The sequence below is a fragment of the Neovison vison genome, chromosome 1 (genome assembly GCF_020171115.1).
Source record: "Neovison vison isolate M4711 chromosome 1, ASM_NN_V1, whole genome shotgun sequence".
Lineage (NCBI taxonomy): Eukaryota > Metazoa > Chordata > Mammalia > Carnivora > Mustelidae > Neogale > Neogale vison.
In genome coordinates this window covers 191,372,344-191,388,722 of record NC_058091.1, presented here as the reverse complement: position 1 = coordinate 191,388,722, position 16,379 = coordinate 191,372,344, and the positions used below count along the sequence as shown (strand labels likewise).

General features: G+C 37.9%; 1 protein-coding gene across 20 annotated transcripts in view; it reads left to right on the top strand.

Annotated features, from left to right (window-relative positions):
- Window positions 1-16,379, top strand: part of PAM (peptidylglycine alpha-amidating monooxygenase) — a 282,570-nt gene that overhangs the window by 247,231 nt on the left and 18,960 nt on the right. For all 20 annotated transcript variants that reach the window (XM_044264740.1, XM_044264805.1, XM_044264795.1 and 17 more), the window contains 5 exons: window positions 376-505; window positions 10,251-10,367; window positions 12,480-12,552; window positions 13,688-13,898; window positions 14,323-14,523. In XM_044264740.1, the coding sequence (XP_044120675.1) occupies window positions 376-505; window positions 10,251-10,367; window positions 12,480-12,552; window positions 13,688-13,898; window positions 14,323-14,523 (732 nt within the window). The remainder of the gene's footprint in view (window positions 1-375; window positions 506-10,250; window positions 10,368-12,479; window positions 12,553-13,687; window positions 13,899-14,322; window positions 14,524-16,379) is intronic.

The following is a 16,379-nucleotide window of genomic DNA, read 5'->3' as shown; positions in this document are numbered from 1 at the left end:
CTTTGAATTAAAATGTTGCCATCCATGTTGCCATGTTCCCCCAAAATACAAAGTTTAAAGAAGAATCTTGTCCAGCAGAAAGCAGTCTCAGATTTGCTCTTTCATGACCTAAGGGTAAGCTGTTTTTACAGGCATGTCATCAATAGGAAATGCGGGCCTACGGTCCCCAAACCAGTTCACAGGCCCTTCCTTGATCTCGTAGCTCAGGAAGCTGGCCGGCATGTGCATGTGGTGCTTTGATATAGAGCACGGCTTGATTTTGTTTTCCTTGCATCTAGTGACAGTACTGCATGAGTTTCTCATAACCACGGTGAATCTTCATGAGGTTACACTAGCTCTCCTTCTTATACCAAATGTATGGATTTATCTTTTTAGATTTCCATGTCGAAGAAGCCCTGGGTTGGCCTGGAGTATACTTGTTACCAGGCCAGGTTTCTGGGGTGGCTCTGGACCTTAAGAATAACCTGGTGATTTTCCACAGAGGGGACCACGTCTGGGATGGAAAGTAAGTACTATTTTTCCTACGAGGAGTAAATGAAAACACACCGAATCCAAGTCACTTTTTGTTAAACTAAGAATAACAGTAAGAGAACTACCAACGTTCTTTTCGAACTTGATTTTTGTGAGCAAACCACATTTATTCTTTTAACACATGTCTGTGATAAGTAGCAGAAAGGAAGTCTTGTGCATTTTAAAACAAATTAAAATAGTTTCACAGTCGAGTTTATGGAAAGAAAGCAGTAACAATCCGTGATCCTGCTTGCTTACCATTTTCCTCCTTCCTCCTTAAAACTACCTTCGCATTCCTAAGGAGAATAGTATTAAAGGCAGTTAGGACAGTACGTTGTTGAGGCATTTCAAGACTTCAGAGAAGGTGCATCTCGAGAAATGATGAACTAAGTAAAGTTATTAGTTGACTGCAGTGAAGCATTTTGTTATTTCTATGTATACGCTGCATCAAGAACCCTTCTAAGCCAGTTGAACTCTCCTTTTCCATTGAACTGCCCCATGGCGGTGATCACCATTGGCCTTCACATTTTCATAGAGATTAATTTTATTATTCAAGTTTTCTCTTTATAAAAGTACCAAAGACTTAAGGTCTAATTCCCCTGCTTTTCCCTCTGGGTTTCTCTTTCCAACCTTTTATTCCATGTTCCAGTATCTTCTTAGATGGATTTTTGATAAAAATGTCTATCTAACATTTATTGTTTACTTGTGGGCCTCTGTTCTAAATGGTTACATAAATCAGCTCACATAGTTGGGCACCCTTACTGTCACCACCATTGACATTTTCCAGATGAAGAAACCAAGAGAAGGTAAGTGTCGGAGTTAGCGAATGGCGAAGCCAGGCTTCAGTTCCTTTCTGTGTGATTCCAGCATTGGTCCAGGCACCCACCCTCTGATACTGCCTCTTATGGGATTGGAAGTACATTCACATGATGATATTTTAAAAGGTCCTAAATTTAGCAGGTTGTGTCAGTTCTCCTGAGTAATGAAAATCCATTTCTTCATTTGTTTTTATCACAAATTTACACTGAAAATAAATCTTAAAATATCAATGAAGTGTCATGACTCTTTTCCATTCAGGTGTACAGCTGTAGGGTCTCATTTGGAAAATTGAGGACCTACTAGATCAGTTGTATGTCTCTTCCATTCTCAGAGGTACTGACTAAGCTCATGGTAATGCCTAGCCTACCCTGTGACTACACACAGATGGGATTTTCTTTGTGCAGGTGAAGAGGAAATTCAGGCAGCATTTCAAAACAGATCGCTAGCTTTGTTTTGTTTAATTGTCCTTTCCAGTTGTCACACTTGAAAATGGACTCTGAGAAGGAAATCACTTTAGAGTTCAAAGCAATCGAACTCAGTATTCCTATTCCTACATCTCTGTTACATCGTCTTAGTCATTATTGAACATCTAATGGTATTTTAACAAGTGCTTTTAAAAGCAAACTATTTCTATTCATTGTAGCATATTCTTCTTTTTAATGAATATTGCTACATTTTCTGCATGGATTTCTAGCCACATTTTACCAGAGGAGAAAATTACAGCGTCATTTTCTCCCATTGATACTGTTTCAGCCGGCTAAAGCTAAGTTGGATAAAGTCCAATTCTCCATTTTAATGTGAGACTCATTCCAAGCAAACAGCCAGGGCTACAACGGTTTAACAGGAGAAGGGACCTGTAAGGGGCCAGGTTGGGGTAGAAGACGAGGACACAAGACTATGAAGTAAGAGCCACAGAACAACATTTTCTGTGACTTTATATGTTAGTCCTAGCTAAAGAGCTGCTTTTTCCTGGCATCAAGCTCTCATCTAGATAACCAGTATCATGGGTAAATAGATTCCAGTTTCTTTGCCAAAGCCCTGGTGTGTTTATCCTGATAAATGGCACCAAGAAAGGGTGTTGTTAAAAATGCAAGACTTCTTCAGAGCAGATGCACTGATTTAACTCATTAAGTCTCTGTTTCTTCTTTCTTACTCATCTTTATCTTTCAGATGTAAGAATTTCATTCTCTCTTTTTCGTTGTGTCTCTCCTGTATTGTCCATTGGCCTCTAGCAGCCATTTCAATCCATACTTGCCAGGAAATTCTCTTCTGGAACTCACTTCTCTGCTTTTAATCACTGTCTCTTTATTATTTTATGAGGAGAATTAGAAATGGATTTGGATTTGTGGGTTCCATTCCTTGAACCATCATGCATGGTCTTCCTTCATGCCTAAGTCGCATTATATATAATAGACAAAGTACGGTTTTTGTTCTCCCTCATTAAATATTCAAGGTTTGTTAAAACAAAACAAAACAAAAAACCCTGCCTGTAGAACTTGTGACATCCTGGTTGAGAGACAACAGACATTAACAATTGGGTGGAAATTGCATTCATGTTGCTACCACTGTTTGAAGAGAGTACTGAGAAATCCTGTATTCATCTTACTTGGAATTTTTCCCTTCCTGATATTTCCCATGTTCACAAAAGTATAGTTTCTGTAAGGCCAGAACTTGCTCTAAATCAAATCTAAGCACTCTGTATCCCCTAATTTTTATTTTTATTTATTTATTGGTGGGGGGGGGGGATTTTATTTATTTATTTATTTATTTTTGACAGAGAGAGACACACAGCAAGAGAGGGAACACAAGCAGGGGGAATGGGAGAGGGAGAAGCAGGCTCCCCACCCAGCAAGGAGCCCAATGTGGGGCTCCATCCCAGGACCCTGTGATCATGACCTGATTCAAAAGCAGAAGCTTAACAATTGAGCCACCCAGCCACCCCTCCCCTAATTTTTATGATAGGACCATTCTTTAACTATCAGGCAGCCCTTGGCATTAACATTCCACAATTAATATAGTTCCCAGTGCTCTTTGATGTCATCATATCAACTGTTTTTATAAGTACTGTTGCTCCTCATCTCTACCTGATTTCCCTGATCACCCCTTACTCGTCTATAAAACCATGCTAATTAAGCATGGCATCCAAACTGAAATAATAATAATGAAAACCATTTAAGCTCCTGAAAGGCGATTGCCACTCCCTTTCTCTGTCTGATTTCCATTTTCTTCCCAGTCTGTCCCTTAATTTCAATATGGCTACTTTCAGAAGCTTCTAGCTAAAAGAAGAAATGCCTCTTACCAGCAGGGTGTAATGAAACTTTTAAGAGCCTCTGTGTCTGTCCTGGTGTTAGGGCAGCATGACAGCTGGAGCTCCTTCAAGTTTAAATGCCTCCCAGCAGGAGTTGGGTAGCTCCTGCCTGGGAACAGCTGTTCCTGGGTCTCTGTCTTAAAATCACGACTACTGTCAAGTCTTCTCTCCTGGCCTTTCTTTTATTTCTCTCAGCTAGGGTTGTGATTCCACTAGGAACCACAGGACTCACATCACATACCCACTTAACCAAACCATGGGTTTTACCCTTAATTTTTAGGTGTTAAAAACTGTTTCCTTTATATCATTTACTATATTTCACATGAAGCTGGAAGGGATCTTGGAAGTTGTATCACTTGGCATTCTTTCAATAAGAGAGAAAACCAACCCGAACTAGCTTAGGAAAAGAGGAAATTTATCAGTTCGTACAAGTGAAAACTTCAAGGGTATCGTCATCCAAACAATATCACCCAGATCCGTTTTTTAACACATTTTCCCCTGGTTGGTTCCATTCCAGGGCCCTGAGTGATCCCTCTCCCTGTTTTCAGCCTCGGAACTGCATTATCACATACTAGTTTCACAGAAGAGGTACTCTATGTCCCTGACAGGTCAACAGAAAATCCTTAAATTGAGTCTTTTAGCCTATTTTTTGGTGTAACGTAGGCCACATCTCCTCCATCTCTGAATCAGTCGTTGTGGCAGAAGAAGGAAATCCACAATTTGGCTTTGCCTAACATTTTTGTTCTGTCCCTGGAATTTGGGAGTAGAGTTGACATCATCGGAAGAAAATGGGCTGAGAGTGAGGCTCGGAATGTTGGATCAACCAAACAAACATGGAGGTTTCATCAGCACAACATGGGGCAGTAGACACTAGGCACCCAGAACAGTAAATGTGCACCAGAGAGCTCACCTCCCACTTCCCACCAACTGCAGACGCCCCTTTACAAGATCTTTCAAGTCATCCAGGGCTTGAACTCTCCGTGCCAGGAAATTCCCTACGACATGAGACGTCCTTTCCAATTATGGGACTCTTCTAGGTGTTATAAAGTTCTTCATTATGTTAAACTCAAATCTGAGTCTTCTAACTCTACCTTCATGACAACCTAACACAGGATGAACTTACTCCCATTTTCCACGTCAGCTCCTTACATATATATATTTTTTTTAAGATTTTATTTATTTATTTGGCAGACAGGGATCACAAGCAGGCAGAGAGAGAGAGGAGGAAGCAGGCTCCCCGCTGAGCAGAGAGCCCGATGTGGGGCTCGATCCCAGGACTCTGGGATTATGACTCGATCTGAAGGCAGAGGCTTTAACCCACTGAGCCACCCAGGCGCCCCCTCAACCAGTCTTTATGCTGACATGATACTGTATCTGAAGACACTGATTTCTCATCCTTCTAAGATGTTTGTTTGGAAAGTGGCCACAATACCTCATCTATTACTGGATTAGCAGTGTAATTATTGTCCTTTAGATATCTGAATGTAAAAGGATTGTATTCACTTTTATTTAAAAGTCATCTCACCTTGTTGCCATGTGTTGAATCTGCTAGTATCTTCAAATATATTTCGTAAAACTGTGCTCAAGTTTTGCACTGGAAATTTATACTTATGTGGTGTTTTTAAAATAATTGAATTCAGGACTCCATTCCAGTTACATTTCACCATGTTAGATTTAACAGTTTACAGGTATTATTATTTTATTCTTAATTAACCAGAGAACGAGCTACCCCTCCCAGCCTTGTATCAGGTCTGTTTGATGAGCACACCTTTGGTATCTTCATAAATGTTCCTCATAAATGTTGTTTGTAAGATTTGAATAGTTGAAAGGCTGACTTAACAAGGTTTGTTCTTGGAGATGTGGTCTTCTGGGAATCTTCTCCCATTTGCCCACCCCCCACCAAACAACTCACAAAATATCTCTTCATCGGTGCTTCATGGAATCTTGCTGAGATATGTTGTTTCAGAAATCTCTCTGCATCCTAACTTTTAGAAAAATCAGTTCAAGATTAGCCTCACTAGTTTTCTGGAGTCTCCGTTAAGTTATCTGCTTGAGGTTCTGCTCTTCCATCTGCATATTCTTTCATACCTTAAGAATTTAGTGAGCTTTGGGGCGCCTGGGTGGCTCAGTGGGTTAAGCCGCTGCCTTCGGCTCGGGTCATGATCTCAGGGTCCTGGGATTGAGTCCCGCATCGGGCTCTCTGCTCAGCAGGAAGCCTGCTTCCCTCTCTCTCTCTCTGCCTGCCTCTCCATCTACTTGTGATTTCTCTCTGTCAAATAAATAAATAAAATCTTTAAAAAAAAAAAAAAAAAGAATTTAGTGACCTTAGAAAACAGAACTCAAAGTGACCGAACTTAGTACCTTCATTTCTGAGAGAAAATCCCGAGGAGTTGTACAGAATCAATGTCTCCAAATTCTAGCATTTTCTCTCACATTGCCCTTTGCCACTTACTCAAGCCATTTCCTTGCCAGTGTTACGTCACTTTCTCTAGTTCTTCCTTAGGTGACTACTCTTCCATCTCTTCTGCATACGCATATTAAATTTGATAACTGGCAAGGAGATTCTCCATTCCAGTGAGGTCAGTCCTAGTAAGAGAAAAACATTTCTTTCTTTCTTTCCTTTCCTTTTTTTTTTTTTTTTTTTTTTTTGAAGACTGGAGACCTGGGTTTGAATCTTGATTACCATTTCCCAGGCCTGAGACATGCATGACGATGTTTGCTCTCCCTTTCGCTCAGTTCCCTAGCCCAAAAAATGAGGGCTTTATTAAGTGCCTCATTCTGTTGAGTAACAAAAAGCACTTTGTTAAGCACCTGGTCCTCAGTGGCTTTACCCGACCTAATACCTAGTTCTTTTTCCCTTTCATCCCTATTTGTGATGTCTCCGGGCACTAAAGTCATGCTGGTTTCTTTGTCTACCTCTTTTCCTCCTCACAAGGGTTGTGTTTTTTTTTTTTTTTTTGCAATGTGCTTACTTGCAGAAGTGAACGTTTTTAACATGATATTTAAGTGTATTCCATTTAAAACCTCTGGCCTCTGTATGGTTATCTTTGAATCGCTAATATTGGGGGAATCTTTCCACTTATTTTCTCACTTGAAAATTAATGGTTCTAATAGATGGTTTAGAGAGGCTGGGCGGTGAGGGGGGGGTGGGTGAAACAGGTGAAGGTGTTTAAGAACACCCTTATTGTGATGAGCTCTGAGGAACACTGAGGTGTTGAATCGCTATATTGTACACCTGCAATGAATGTAACGCTGTGTGGTAACTATCCTGGCATTAAAATTGAAAAATAAAGAAAACCTATGGTTCTTTCTCCAGCTTCTTAATTCATATAATTACAACATTATACTTCTTCTCCTCAGTTGCTGTTATTTATTTTGCTTTCCCATAATTTTGATTGATGGCCCAGAAGTTTATTTTCTCCTTACTCTCGTTTCTTTTCTGCGTGAATATAGCAAAGCGTTTCTCCTCAGCCTTATCTAAACTGTTTGATTAGCTGCTAATGTGCAAAATCATTAACAGGGAATTCAAACTGCTAAAATAAAGAACTGATGAATTCGGGCCCATAGGCCGCAGCTCAGCCTCTTTGGCTGAGTGTTTTTTTAGAGAAGCAAACAAAAATCAGCAGGACTGCAGGCACCGTGTGAAATTTGCCGGGTATTATTATATCCTGCAAAAAGTTAAATGCAGTTGAAATAAAGAGCTCTCTGCAGCATACCATGCGGGGTTGCTGCTTGAGAACACTAAAGAAGCAGTTTTCCATAGCAACAGTGTATCCAGCTCTGTAATCTGACATCCGGTTATGAACCGTTCAGGGGTTACCTTTCTTTGAAAATTGCAGGAGTTCATAAACTACTTTATTTGGCAGATTTAGTGCGTGGGTGTTTGTAATTTTTCCTATTTAAGAAAAAAACATCAGTTGCTTTTATTACTTGCCCTGTGTCACCACCAAGGGCCAGTAGCCAGTTGTAGCAAGCCCCCGCTATCCCAAATGAAAAGGATTAGGACTAGTGAGCCTATCACCTGAGTGACTGTCCTTGATGTGGAGCGGGGCATGCTGAGGTCTGGCATGCTTCAGTTTCATCAGGATATACAATAGGTACCATCGCTCCTGTGCAACGCCACTATTATGAGCTGTCAGGAGCGGGTCCGAGCACCAGCAATATATCAAGTGCACAGCACGTGATAAGAATTACGAGGACTTGGTAACTGTCCATAATACTCCCAAGTGGGGGTGAAATAGAGAAGTAATATACCAATATGTTCTATGTCCAAGCAGGTAAACTGAAAGAATAAATGAAAATTTTAGGAAATGCAGAAAGGGAAAAGGAAATGCAAATATGGTCAGTGGATTTTTAGTGACGTCAATAAATACCCAGGTTATGATGTTCTGCTACAGTCGTGCAAAATGCTACCTTTGAGAAACTTCTCTCTCTATTATTTCTTGCAACTGCATGTGAATCCACAATTATCTCAAAATTTCAGTTCAGAGAAAAAGGAAGCAGATTTTTGACTCCTTACAGGGAAAGCATAATTCCCATTATCTAGATTGCCATTGTGCCATTAGAAAGCATTGCAGTGTTCTTGGAAAATGAGGACTATAGCATAAGCCTTAAAACCGAAAGTAAATGAGACTTATTACACACAAATGTGAACCTTATAGCGTCCTATGAGTCTTAGACATGGAGAACTTGAATGTTATCTGGTATCACAAACGTGTTGGCAAAAAAGCGAACATTGATGGTTGAATCCAGGGCCTTTGTTTTCTAGAAGAATAGAAGAATGATGTTTTTTTAGTACAGAAATTCATATTGAAAATAGAGTTTCAGATATAGGATAAACTCTTTCAGTTTTCATCGTTTTAAGGAGTTACATCATATCTGCCCGTTATCAGTCTCCCATGATTTAATAAGACCTTGTATATTCTTACATTGGTTCTAATAAAGTTTCACATTTCAATTTAATAATGATCCCATGATTATCTTATGAAATCTGCTTTGTCAGTTTTGTTACTTCTGTTTCATAGACTCAGATACTTTTTTTTTTCCTAGGGACTGCTGTGTGGTTATTACTACACATAATAGCATATGTAAACAGTATTACTTAAGTTTTAGGTTGACAAAGCTGAATCAATATTTTGTTTTCAATTGAATGCATCATTAATAAGAACTACTTCAGGGACTTATTGTTATCTTTCATGAAAAATGTTCCCAAAAGACTATAGCAGTCAAGAAGCTCAAATAATTGTGTCATGTGTATTTTTAATGGCCAGAGAATGTAATTTTGAAGTTTTTATTCTTCTACTGGGACTCTGCATAAATTCCACAAAAATTGCAACCAACCAGTCAATAGGTATGTGACAGATTTGATCATTCTTTTGCCTTTCCAAATTGCAACTCTATCTCCATAAATATTTAATACTATTCAGAGTCTTCTTTTGTTTATACAATTGAACTACAAAATAGTAATAGTTTTTTCCCACCGGTTTGTCTGATTCTGTCAAGGAAATTCAATTACAGAAATATTCACTGATTATCCATTGACTTTGGCAAAATATAAATATTTATATTTTTATATAGACATACACATGCATATGACTGAACTCTGTGCTGATCCAATTCTTTGTTTTTTAAAATATAAATCATTCTCTTGGTGTCCTGCACATTTGTTTCTGTGTTATATAAGATTAGATTGCAAGATTTTACCTTTGTCTCCTAGTTCTAATAATTTCCCAAACAGGACTCAAAATAAGTACAGTATCCATGATAATTGTCAGTTTAGGGAAATATATTACTAGCAATTCATATAGAAATATAAATGGAAAAAATATGTAAACATATACATTCATAATATTTTATAACCTAGGAGATACAGATTTAAAAAGCAGAAATTGTCAGATTTTCTTTAGTTTTTATATTACTATATAGTAATCCATTTTGTACTTATGGAGTAGCTGTTTTATGGAAGTTTTATGTTTCTAAGCATTTTTTTTATTTCAAGACTCATGGTTTATATTTTTAAATTTATATTTTGAGCATTTTGTCCTATATCCTTGTAATATGTGTTTGCATGTTATGCCTATGGCAAATACAGTTGCAAACATTTTTTTGATCACTACCCTTCCTGCTATCAAGTACACTTTCCTTATTACAGTGTAAGTTAAAATAAGTTATGCTTTCTTTTGTAGTTTGAAGGAAAATAGCTATTAAAATGTTTTTGAGGAGCTTTGAAAAATAACAGTAGTATTTCTTTAACTCTCATGTGAATATGAGTCACCTGGGGATCTTGTGGAAGTACAGATTTCAGATTTGGTGGGTGTGAGACCTTGCATCTCCAGACCGTTCACATGTTGCTGACCACTCTGAGCAGCACGGTTCTACAGGCTGATGGTACATTTGTAACTACCATTATATATGCTGGTAGGGGTGTGTGTGTGTGTGTGTGTGTGTATACATATACAGAATCAAATAGAAATGTGAAGGACAACAAAGTTTAAGCTCTTCTCTTGATTCTGTATTTTGAATCTCAAGTGAATGGTCTGCATTTCTCAAGTTCATTCCCATTTCTCATTGCCTTATTTTCCATTCTAATGTCTTTTTTTTTTTTCTTTTTAAGCTCTTTTGATAGCATGTTTGTTTACCAGCAAAGAGGACTCGGTCCAATTGAAGAAGACACTATTCTTGTCATAGACCCAAATAATGCTGCTGTACTCCAGTCCAGTGGAAAAAATCTGTGAGCGCAATTACTTCTGTTGTTGTTAAGGCTTGTACTACATGTATTTTGTTAAAGTGTGGCACTGGCTCTGGTCTTGGAAAGACTATGGTCGGGTGCTGGTGGAAAGGCGCAGCTTACAAAAGCAGGAGACTAATTGGGTCATCTCATCTTCCATTTTCTAAGTAGGTGGTTCCAAGCCCTGACTGAAATTAGAATCATCTGGGAAGCTTCAAAAACCCAGTTTGAGATTTAGGCAGGGACGGGGCCCGGGCATCAGAAGCTACTTACTTTTAAAGCTCCCAGGTGATTCTAACCGGTACTCAAACTTCATAGTGCCATTGACACACATGGCTAATGAAGTGAGTTCCTGGTCAGCTTAGATCTGAAGATTAAAAAAAATATTTTTTCACCATAAAAGCCACATAACCAAAATCAACATTAAGAAAAAAAGTCTTCTTTCTTCCCATCTTAAAGTGAAAACTAAACAAATATCATTGTTTAGCTTCCTTAGCAGGCATAGGTAATTTGGCCTTGAAAGACTTATTATTTGGTCTTATTCCTAGATAACATTTGGCAACCAAAAAAAACAAAAATTGGCTGATTTTCATGGTCATTGAAGGGAAGGGGCACCTGCTTACAGAGTGTCCTCAACCATTTTAACCTGGCAGCTTCAGGAACGATACCCTGCTCCATCTGCTTAGGCACAGAAAAAGCCAGGGAGCCATCCATTCTGAGCGCAGCTGCTTATGAGGATGGGAATAATTAGATATTTTTTATAGGATTCTAAGATGGCGGGTCAGGGGCCAAATCCTCATAGCGGCTCTACCACTTAGTGGGTTTGAGCCCGTCTCCTTGGTGCTGTTCCCATGAATCAGAAGCATTCTCTTTCCAGAAAGGAATCAGAGGAAGACAGAGCAAGGGCTGCCAGATGAACCTGGCCAGCAGTGGGGTGTTCTGTGTTGAAAGCAAATCATAAACCCCACATCCAGTCACCAAAACACAGATCTAGTTCATTAGTCAAGCTCAGGGTGTTACATTTTTGACTCATGAAAAAAAAAAAAAATCTGTGGTGTCCCCACCATGGTTAAGGCTAGAAGCTGACAAACAGCTTTTGTGGTTTGTTCGATGTCATTTAACAACAACCACATGAAGATGTTGCCCATGTGTTTGTTAATTCTAAGTTCCTTAAGCCTGTGAGCTTCTGCCTACACCAGTTTGGTTAGTTCTCTTACCCCGATCATCCCAATTGATTTGTTAAAGTAAACTTCTCTATCGATTATCGGCTTACACCTTCCCTTTGCTTGGATGAACATTTCTGTTGGAAGTGGTTTCCTTTGGGTTTTACTGTCTTGAGGAGGCACTTTTAAAGCTTTGGAGTCCTATTTTTAATATTAACACAGCTTACATTACCTCGAAGTATATTTGAACTACTCAAACTGTATAAATCCATGTATGTTTCTCTAGACAGTTTGCTTTATACAATTTCTAAATTATTAATATTTATGATCTTTGAACTTGTTCTTAAATTGATGTTATTTGTGTTGTTTGATATACCGTATTTTGTGACAAATGTTTGTCACTGATTGTAGGCTTCATTTATAGATTTTTCAAAGATTAAATAAATACCATTTAAGATATGTCAAAAGAAGGGGTGGAGGGGAAGGGGTAATGGGTGATGGATATTAAGGAAGACACGTGATGTGATGAGCCCTGGGTGTTACACACAACTGATGAATTTCTGAACTTTCCATCGGAAACTAATGATGTACTGTATGTTGGCTAATTGAATTTAAATTAAAAAAGTATATATATATATACATGTATATATATTTGATGTATGATTTGATATATACCTGTATATATACATACATGTATATATATTTGAAAATATATATTTTTTCAAATATATATATAAATATAATATATCAAAAATAAAAAATTTATCAAAAGGAGGTTTCTATTACAGCAGGTATTTTCATTTAATTTATGTTGGGCTTTAGTAATACAGGTACACATTTATCAATTCATAAATTAATATTATCTTTACAGATGAATTAGCAAAAAAAAAAATCTTCTCACGTATGCTTTGGGAGTAACTATATAATTAAGACCATTGTTTTTATTTTGCAGGTTTTATTTGCCCCATGGCTTGAGTGTAGATAAAGATGGAAATTACTGGGTCACAGACGTGGCTCTGCATCAGGTAACCTTCCGTTTGGCAGTGATTCAAATAGAACTTAATGGAGTTATGCTTCTGACTGGCTCTAGAGCTGTCTGGGTCTTTTTCTGTTACCCAGTAAGTTGGTTACAAGAACATGGAACTGACACATCTGAAAGTTTTCGTTTAGAACGCAGGAAAAGCTAATATGTAAATAATTTAGTCACCCTCCTATGTTGGGCCAGCAGGAAACTACGGGCCAGATGCAAGGCTTCACCGTAACAATTGTGTGGACTTTCCCACCCTCCTTGGCTCTCCACATTTCTTTCCTGTTCTGTGTTCCCAGGTCCTAGTTCTGTTTGATCACTTGTGTTTTTATCACTATGTTGTTGTTTTCCCTGAAACCACTTCAATCTTCTGTAAATCCAGGCAAAATCTTAGGTACAGCCGTGTTTATATATAAAACATGACATTTTTCTTGTTTTTAAGAGAAGTTCTGTGTCCTTCACAGAACAGCCATAAGGTCTTCCTCTCAAAAGATGAGCTTTAATATCCATTTTATGAATCGGTGGCAAAGAAGTATGAATACTAGCGGGGGAACAAAAACCCAGAACTCAGAAGACATAACTGTAAGAGTCTTCAAATATCATCTCAGTAAACAGTTTTTGCTTGTGTATTGAAGAGCATCGTACTATTAGCCAAAGAGAGACCAAAAAAAAAAAAAAGTGATGTAGGGGGCGCCTGGGAGGCTCAGTTGGTTAAGCAACTGCCTTTGGCTCAGTTCATGATCCTGGAGTCCTGGGATCAAGTCCCACTTCGGGCTCAGTCTGCTTCTCCCTCTGACCCTCCCCCTTCTCATGCTCTCTCTCTCTCTCAAATAAATAAATAAAATCTTCAAAGAAAAAAGAAATGTGACTGGGTGGAACAGGACATCCATTCACCACTAATTACCTGGATGACCTTGAGCAGATCACTTAATCACTAAGGGTCTCACTTAAAGAATGGGGGCATCAGACCAGATGATTTTTAGAGTCCCATCCAGTTCTACAGAGTCTCTTCTTACAAGTAAATCTCTGGGAGCTTACACTCGAAGTGCCCGTGCAAGTAGCCTAAGTCAGGCAAGAGTGTACCCATAAGAACCATGCAAAGCAGGTAAAACTTTTGTTCCTTGTTTAAAAAGGTGTTCAAACTGGATCCAAAGAGTGAAGGCAGCCCACTGTTAGTCCTGGGGAGGAGCATGCAACCAGGCAGTGACCAGAATCACTTTTGTCAGCCCACCGATGTGGCTGTGGACCCAGACACTGGAACCATCTATGTATCAGACGGTTACTGCAACAGTCGGATTGTGCAGTTTTCACCAACTGGAGAGTTCATCACACAGTGGGGAGAAGGTACTCAGTCTTGCTCTCTAATTGTTATTCTTTGCCAGTAACACTAGGAAGTAGTGACTGGCCACCCCTCACCTTCTTTCGGATGGAATTGCCCCCTGCAGTGGGGAAAGCAGGGCCTCTGTATGCGTCCGGTTGGCAATTTTCTTACACACACACACACACACACACACACACACGAGTTTTGTGAGAGGAAGAAAGAATGCTGCAACCCAAAAACTTTGTCCAAATAGGGAGAAAATCCCTAACGTGTTTGTGGGTAAGAGATGTTATAGAATAAATGTAAAAACTGCTTTACCTTATTTTTCCCCCGGGTCCCAGATATTTCACGGTTTACTACCATAGATTTGGAAAATTAGAAAACTTTAAAGTCAGACTTTGGGTGATGTTACACATTGTGTGTCTGAGGTTTTTCTTTGTTCTGTAGAGTCTTCCAGGAGCAATCCGAAACCCGGCCAGTTCAGCGTTCCCCACAGCTTGGCTCTTATACCTCATCTGGGCCAGTTATGCGTGGCGGACAGGGAAAATGGTCGAATCCAGTGTTTTAAAACTGACACCAAAGAATTTGTGCGAGAGATTAAGCATGCATCATTTGGAAGAAATGTATTTGCAATTTCATATATACCAGGTACTTGATCTTTATTTTTTGTTTTTTGCCCTGCTGTATTGTATCCTTACAAATTATTTGTTGTATCATAATGTGCTCCTCTTATGAATTTTTTTTCTTATTAAGGGATAGAAGATGCTTTAAAGATCAGATCTTAAAACTATTTTAAAACTGTAAGTGCCTTGCAGATCATTTTCAACTCATGTGACCTTGTTCTTTTTACAGAAATAAGAAAGCACTTGTAATTGTAATGGATTCAAAAATTGTTCCCAAATATTGATTTTCATTTTTCCTTAATTTGGATCATTTGCTCTGGTTATTAAATGATTAATATTATTTCTTCACACATCATCAACATCATCAACAGATGGTGTGTGGTAAAAATCAGTACGGTATTCAAAATACTTGTGCTTCACATTTTTTAAAAAAGCAGTGGCCAAGTTTTTTTCTCCTTTTTTAAGATAAATATGTAAAGTCAGTGAGGCTTATATTTAAATGCCAAGAGAAATGACCAATAAAATGTGGAATTTTTTTCTCCTTTTCAAACTAGATTTTCTTGATTTGGAGAAAATCAGAAAAATAATATAAATTTATAAAATAAGCTCATTTGAGTCATATTATAAAATAACTTGCATAAGAATTTCTTTAAATCATGAATATCGAATAACTAAAAATATATTTCTAAAATATATATATAATTTTTATAATATATTTAATAAGTATATGTGTACCTCTATTAAAGTAGCATTGACTATTGGTAGTCCTCCCTATTATATTTACATTTCTTATATTATTTAAAGTTGCATAGTCTGCTGTCTTCCCAAACAGCCCCCAATATGTTTAGGAAATGGAGTAAAGAGACTCAGGTGACCAGATAAAGAGCAAGTTTGGCTTCCACTAGGAACAAGTAATAAAATAATAAGAGACTCTCATTAATGTCAGTGAAAAAGAAATTCTCGTTAGTTTTTATTTCATATGTAAAGAATAAGTTTGACAAGACCATTCACTTAATAGAGGGTGATCAAATTCATAGTGAATAAAAATAAATCAAATATGAGGAAAAAAACATTAAGAGAGAATATGAGAGAAAATCTGGTTAAAATCAGAATCTAGGGACTCCTGGGTGGCTCAGTGGGTTAAAGCCTCTGCCTTCAGCTTGGGTCATGATCCCAGAGTCCTGGGATCGAGCCCCGCATCGGGCTCTCTGCTTGGCGGGGAGCCTGCTTCCCTTCTTCTATCCTCCCTGCCTCTCTGCCTACTTGTGATCTCTGTCTATCAAATAAATAAATAAAATCTTTAAAAAATAAAAAATAAAATCAAAATCTATGCAGAGACGTGTATTATCATTAGAATTCCCTCTACAATATTGTATAGTAGTAATTAATGCTGATAGTGTTGGGTTTTTCTTAGTATGATATGTTAAAGAACCTTTTCCTAAAATCATTTGAAAAAGGATAAAAAGATCTTTGATAACACTTTAGTGCGATGTATATTTTATTGTGTTTTAAGTCTTTAAAACACAATATTCAGAGAAAAAAAACAAAACAAAACACAATATTCAGTCATCCGAAGTGTTTATTTAACCCAAACATCACAGTTTCTATTGTTTTGTATAAACACTACTATAATAGGAAATACAATTTTACTACAAAAAGTATTCATGGAATTAATATTAAAAAGATGATCTAATTTTTTAATTGGAAAAAATAGGTCTTTGATAACCTGAAATATGCATCTCACATTTTCAAATTTCAATTGTTCAAAATCAGATTATTCGGTTTCTACGGTAACTTCACTTGCTGCCTTTGTGTATTTTTCTCTGATTCTCTTTGTAATGATAGCATATTGTACTTATTTTTTGGAAGATCTGATATCCC